The 7,037-nt window shown below is 34.6% G+C and overlaps 1 protein-coding gene across 3 annotated transcripts in view; it reads right to left on the bottom strand.

Moving 5' to 3' along the window:
• The window catches only part of LOC101511538 (polycomb group protein EMBRYONIC FLOWER 2-like), a 20,448-nt gene that overhangs the window by 4,348 nt on the left and 9,063 nt on the right, over positions 1-7,037 (bottom strand). For all 3 annotated transcript variants that reach the window (XM_027333995.2, XM_004496027.4, XM_073367842.1), the window contains 10 exons: positions 5,577-5,716; positions 5,345-5,410; positions 5,110-5,234; positions 4,840-4,872; positions 4,601-4,632; positions 2,907-2,959; positions 2,756-2,809; positions 2,608-2,667; positions 1,171-1,217; positions 734-1,068 (listed from right to left, as the gene is read on the bottom strand). In XM_027333995.2, coding sequence (XP_027189796.1) covers positions 734-1,068; positions 1,171-1,217; positions 2,608-2,667; positions 2,756-2,809; positions 2,907-2,959; positions 4,601-4,632; positions 4,840-4,872; positions 5,110-5,234; positions 5,345-5,410; positions 5,577-5,716 — 945 coding nt within the window. The remainder of the gene's footprint in view (positions 1-733; positions 1,069-1,170; positions 1,218-2,607; positions 2,668-2,755; positions 2,810-2,906; positions 2,960-4,600; positions 4,633-4,839; positions 4,873-5,109; positions 5,235-5,344; positions 5,411-5,576; positions 5,717-7,037) is intronic.

Genomic DNA, 7,037 nt, shown 5'->3' with positions numbered 1-7,037 from the left:
GGAAGAGGATGGAATTAATTATCCTTTTGGAAGATGGACAAGGAAATGGTTATGGTGGCTTGAATTTAGAATTGTTCAGTTATCATTAATGGCCATTTCTCACTTAAAACCTCTGTGGTTCTATCATGTACAGCTACAATCTTCAATTCAAGCTACTGAATGAATAGAAACGGATCATCAGTCAACTCTTTTGGTCAGAATCACTGGCACTGGTGGTTGGCTAAAATTTTCCACAACATAATGATGCAACAGATTGCATGGAAATATATCACCAGAGTTGACATCACACTCCTCAGGACGAGATCAGATTTCTAATCACAAGCTAAGCAATAAGGAGATTGACCTTCTCTGTGGTTGCATTTTATTTCAATTTTAGCCTAAGGCGGGCTTAAGTTTAAAGGAGAAGTAGAACACTATGATATCCGTTTTGGAAAACAATAATTTATCAACGAAGGTCCCACCAGTGTTATATCCTTAGCCTTCTTTTAGGCAGATGTAAAATTTGCAGATAACTATATATTATCCCCTTCAACATGTTTTGCAAAACATTAAAAGCCTTATGTTTCTTCCATATTGAGTGAACAATGTTATTAATATTTAGATGGAGAAGAAGTCCCCAAACTTTGACATATCCAACAACTGCACTTGAATCGTGTTAAATTCTGTCGAATTTTCCTGGCTATGTGGCACTGTGCATAAAGGTTTTAAGAACATAAATAAACAACTAAAATACCCGATATAGTTGCAGAAGTTCCATCAGCCTTATTCAAAAGTTCAGTATCTCCTACAGGAGTTTCAGACTCTAAGAATAGTGGGCCTGTATCCAAAGCTAAGGCCGGCAGGTCTGCATCAATAGCTACCACCGATGAGTCTGCATCAATAGCTAAGACCAGCGGGTCTGCCTCTGTAGCTAAGAACGGTGGGTCCATATCATTAGCTAAGACTGGTGGATCCACGTCTGTAGCTAAAACCGGTGGGTTTGCATCATTAGCTAAGACCTGTGAGTCCACATCACGTACCTCTTCAATACCTGCATTGTTTGGACTTCTGCGTTTGGATTTATCGGCACTGCATTTAGACATTATCAGTTGACCATTTTACTTCATAAACACTTAAGAAAGTTGATAAGGATGAGAAATTTCAGAACAGTGTAGGAAATAAATAGCTTACTGTAAGGAAAAAGTTTGCAATTTTGGATCAATACCCTCTGCAACAATCTGGAGGGAAGTCAATTAATAAGTTTCTGGAGAAAACACAATTACAAATGCACTCATGCCAAAACTTTAGACAATTTTGTCAAGCTACTTTGATGATTCTAGGCAAACGTTCAGATGAATACGGTACAAATGAAGTCGACCATCCTACATAATTGAGCTACTGTGTATCGGGGCAACAGTGTTGTAACTATTGGACATCGTCTCTTATTCACACTACAGAGCAAGACAAATTTCAAGTTCAGCGGAGTAGAGACCTGAAAACTTATACTGCATTTGGATAAACAGTGTAGCTAAGTGTGTATTCAATAAGTTATTCTAGAGAACTTAATAAAAAATTAAGCAATTATTCATAATTGATTCTGGGGAGCTTAACAAAATAAGTTGGAAACAGCTTACAAACATCCCATAAGTACTCCCTCTGGTCTTCACTAAAAACAAAATTGTAACAATGTAACTTCATGTTGATTAAGAAACTCAGTTAATAGCAATTAATCTTCTTAATTTCATCAAAAAAATGAGCACATTTACAAAAAATACCCTTTTATGAAGTTAATTGCTAACTCATCTCATTTCAATTGTCTGCTACCATGTAACAAAAAGTCATTGTAACCAAAAAATTGTCTAGTAGCATTAATGAAGAGTATTATGGTAATAATACCATTAAATACAAAGAAGGTAGTTAAAAAATTCTTTATATTTGAAACCAAAAGATATGGATAACTTTTTCTTATATTCAAGATCAAAAAGACAATGCTTATGTAATGAGATAAACTCAAATAAGTTCTAAAGAAACTTTTTTCAAACACCCCCTTAATTCAAAACAATGTGCTTCCTTAGCTTTTAACCTCAACTCTAGCTTACCATTATTCCCAATCTCAGCTCTCCTGCTAGCATTGGATCATTTGTAAAAAGCACGTGTTATGAGTCTTATGACACTAGCTCTTGGATATGCTAAATTGGAACATCCGTAATTAGGGTAAAAAGACAAGTGCAAAAAGTTTGTTATTCGAGTAATCCCATGTTATAGGGAAACCCACAACGACTTCACCACATGTTCACATAGTAGTCTAAACCCCGTCATATGAGTTCTTTTTTCTGAAGAGACATTTGTAAAAAAGGTCGAGAAAACTGTGCATAATATGGCCATAATAAAACTATTTTTCCTCTAAGCTGTTCTTTCCCCCTCCTCTCAAAAAAGTAAGGGCATGAATGAACAGGATAAAGGAAAAATAAAACAAGGCTTAAAATCCCCAATGAAACATAAACAGGAAAGAGTAACATTTCCGAGAATAAGGCACCAACAAACACAAACTGTAACCAATTTGATACTAACCAATAACAGATTTGTAGAAATTAAACCGGAAAAACTAAGAAGGAAAACGGTTCTGACCTCAGTTTTCCAGGTATCAGTTTTCACAGACACATTAACAGACAGAGAATCTTCCAATGCCTGCAAAATTAATTATACTTGAAACCTTACCATGATTTACCACAGCTCAATGATTAGAAAGACTGCAAGAATTCTGAAGATTACTGACCAAAAATTCAAAGTTGAAATGATCATGTGATGCGTACAAGTGACATCTTAGACCCTAAAAAAGGTTGTCAGAAACATTGAAAACAGGTTTATACTTATCATAATTAAATTGTATTTATCGCTCTATATTAGAGGTCAAGAGTAGTGCTCACCTTATAGCTTGCGCATTTAACCAAGCAGAATGGACAGGAGAAATTTTGAGTGACTGTTATCAAAGCTTTCAGTTACTATATGAGCTGATTGCTGGTTACCATTTATATTTATATAATATAAAAAATAAAAGGACGTAGAGTTGACAATTACAGAGCCTAGGTTTCGTACTAATCTCTAGCCTAATAATCAGTAATTTGATTATTCTCATCAAATCAACAAAAACATAATTGACTGTATATTCAGAGATTAAAGCTAATATTCTAATATAAAGTGAACACTCCCCATCAATTTGAGGGATGAAAATTTGACCAATACTCAATGTGTCTGCAAAAATTTCTCACAGCAGGTAAGATTTTTATCCATCAAATAGGTCTGAGTCTGAGCCTCAATGAATACCAGAAAATTTTCCAGGTATGGGTACTATCAAAAGTTTTCTAATGATTTTTAATGAGTAACATGTTACACTTTTAATCAATGATCTGTATTTTATTAAATTTTAATAACTAAAATTTAGTATTTAGATAATATTTTTATTTTATTACTCTGTAAAAAAGTAAAATATACATTAACAGAAAAATATATTTCATTTAACTAAAACATGGGTAATAGGTCCGGGTAGTAGGTACATTAGATATACATATGGCATTAAAATTTCTATCCAGCAAGGTTGGATATAGGTGTAGAGGGAAAGGGAAATTCCCGTCAACAGATAATTTTATTTACAGAAAGAAAATGCTACTAGTCTGCTAGATGAAGGAAGAAACCACTGGTTACTGCACAATGGTTGAGACGTGAGGTAGCCACAAGAATATCCCGGAATTGAGGCACGGTGAGGGGAAATGCTACAGATAATGAGTCGCACCAATGGGCTTGAAAGGAATCAAATGAAGGAGTTGGTTTGCTCGATGCAGAGTTAGAGAGGAGTTCTATTGTGTTAAGAGAAAGCGAAAAATGCCCACCTCATAAGCAGACCTTACGAAGGAGCATACCTTATAAGGAGAGAATTTGACCAGGAAAGTAGTTGATCATGGGTATTGACATTTATTCCCATGTGTTAAATTTTATTTTGAAGAATTGGGGAAGGGTAACTAGCTCCTAAGGTTCTGTAACATGTCATGACTTAACTATCCCCCAAAAGCTAAAGTTATTGGGAGAATACACTAGAAAATAAAATCGACATAGAAAATGGTTAATTACGTCCAATGGATAACTGACAGGGAAAGTCACTATAAAATAAGACAGCCACCAGAAACTAGAGCAGGGTAAGCAAAGAGAGCAATGATAAGGATTCCATGTTTTTGGAACCTGGAAGCAGAACAGATTGGGTTATGCACAATGGCAACAATCCAGTACAATGTTGAAAGAGAAACTAGTTGAGAGAAATTATGTGCTGGGCGCAACGCATGTTCTAGCATTTATTGATCTTCACAATGAATTACAGAGTAATCTCAGCTGACAAAAAACTGATCTCCAGCCTAATAATTTGTAATTCATTATTCTAATATAATTAACATAAATATAGTTCACTAGGAGTATTATCTAATATAATGCCAATATTCTAACATATGTAAACTTCTATCAGTAACTAATTTGGGGAAAAAATTGCATTTGTTATTCCCCCAAGAAGAAAATAAACTTCCAAAATTCGAAGAAATAAACGAGAGATAATAAATTTGAGCAACATTTAGATTACCTTCCGTTTTCTTCAATTTGTTGTTGTAATACCTGAAATATTTTTTATAAAATAAGAATCATTAAAACAGTAGAAGAATACAGAGTATAAACATCAGAATTTATTTTAATAAGGAGGGCAAAAGTGGAGTTGAAAATATCAGAACAAAATATCTCTCCAATTCATCTGCTATTTCACATCTCCAATCCACAAAGAAGCCATAAAAAATGTTCCATCACAACAAAGTTAAAATGTAATACCTGTAATTAAATGTCACATTTCCTTCTTTCATCCTGAACCAGACAAGCAGCTAAAAGTTAAACACCAAAATTTATTTAATAGGAATTACATTAAAGTTCAAACACTGCCCCCCACCCAAAACAACAAAAAAATGCTTAGAGAGCTTTATCAGATGTAAAAATAGTACAAAATAATAACTCTTAAAGCTAAAAATACATAATAAGGATCATGGTAACATCCCAATATATCTAACACTCCCCAACAAATACTTATGACATAATGAAATTTACCGAATGATATTAGATGATGTCGATGATGATGCTACATCGTTGCTAGCATGTGTACGGTCGAGAGGTGTCTCCATGGCCCCGAACTCTTCAGCAAAGATAGTGATTTCAACATTCTTTGGTGTACTCTTTGGAAAGCAGAACAGAAAACAAACGAGAAGCAATCAAAACAAGTTTTCCATGTTTGAGTGTGGGAATTTTTGCTTAGTGGTTAAAGACTATTGATTCTAGAACAAACCACAGTTGCAGCATTCAAGAGATCTTGGATTGATATGGTCGTGCTCGTATTTTGATAATCATATTGCTACATGAAGAAATTAGCAACATAAATACGTCAACCATAATTGCAAAGATTAGATAAAAAGCATTAAGTAATGTTAATAAAAGCAGTGCCCACAGAATAGCATATCATTTAACTAGCACAGTACATACAATATTGATAATCAGCCCAATATAGATAGATGTTATACCTTCAAAATACATGGAAGCAAATCAACAGTAGTAATAATCTCAGCTCGCTGTCCCCAACGAAAATTTTGAGAACAATCCCAAGCCATATAAATTGATTGAAAAGACACTTTCCCATATAAGCAGTTATTTTCCACTCTTGCTGTCAAGTACAGAATGAGACAATATGAAAGTTCACAAACCACCCTTTTCTATAACAAAATCAACATAATTTTTTGGGAGGGAGTTCCAAGAGTGCTAAAGCAGCCAAAATATCATATTTCTGTTTTCATTTTTTGAAAGAAGAAATTTATAAAGAAAAAAAGAAGATGATGAGAATCAGAAGGCTAAGAGATCCTCCTTAAAAAATACAAACAACAAAACATAGACCAAATAAAATTTCAAAAGATATGTAGGAGAAATCACTGTAAAAAGAATTTGTCACATGTAGTTTCATCTTCTTTTATGAAATTCCTTATTACTTTGGGGGCAGATAATATTATCTTAGGGACTCATACAGCTTACCATTTTTAAAACCAACTCAACCCAAGAACTTAAGCTGAATAGCAAGCCAAGAGTTTAAATTTTCAGCTGTAGTATACCCATCACGCCTTTTGCTGAGATTAGAATTTAACAACAAAGGATTCAACTTTTGACTACTTGGTTGATATACAAAATTGAAAATTCAAAGAGAATGGGGTTTGAAGAGCAACAGGCAGAAAAAGAAAACCAGTGTAAATAGCTGAGGGTTGAAGCATTTAGGAATCAGAAGTTCCAAAGATGAGAGTCTATTCTAGAAAGAACTGGAACCACTAAGTGATTAAGGCAGTTAGTAGTTAAAAGTATTATATGGAAGTTGGTAGTTAGGGTGGCAAAAGCTTATAAATACCAGTGTATCCATTGTGGAGATTCATTCATTGACTGATCTTAATAAAACTGTAATGAGTTGGAAAAGGAATTTCTCCCTTGGCAGAGAAAACCCCTGCAGGTATTTCTTTCATTCTTTCACTCTCTTTCATGTTCTTTTTCTCTTAAATCTGAACTTTGATCTCGAAGACCTAACAATTGGTCCAACCTGCCATTTTTCAAGGGAGTACCAGTGTAATCAACAACAATGGAGAGCAAATGGAAGTGTTGGAAACTTCAATGGAATTCATCCTGAAGACGCTGGCTCAACATGCTACCTAATTTGTGGAACTAAAAGAACATGTGGTGAGTACAAAAGATATCAAGAACCTGTTGGAGAAATGGATGCAGAAACACGGTATTGATTGGGACAATGACGACAACGAACCCAGGGAAGACAAAGAAGGGGAAATTGTACCCACTCCAGCAACAAGAAACAGGGAACAACGGCAAAGGGCACATTTTGCAAAGTTAGTCTAGATAGTAGCAAGTGGGTCAAAAGATTGAGTTACCCATGTTCAAATGGGTTGACCCAATTCGGTGGATTGCAAGAATGGAGAATTTTTTTAGGTTCAGCA

Source organism: Cicer arietinum, chromosome 4 (assembly GCF_000331145.2).
Source record: "Cicer arietinum cultivar CDC Frontier isolate Library 1 chromosome 4, Cicar.CDCFrontier_v2.0, whole genome shotgun sequence".
Taxonomy (NCBI): domain Eukaryota; kingdom Viridiplantae; phylum Streptophyta; class Magnoliopsida; order Fabales; family Fabaceae; genus Cicer; species Cicer arietinum.
This window is presented reverse-complemented; position numbering and strand designations above follow the sequence as displayed.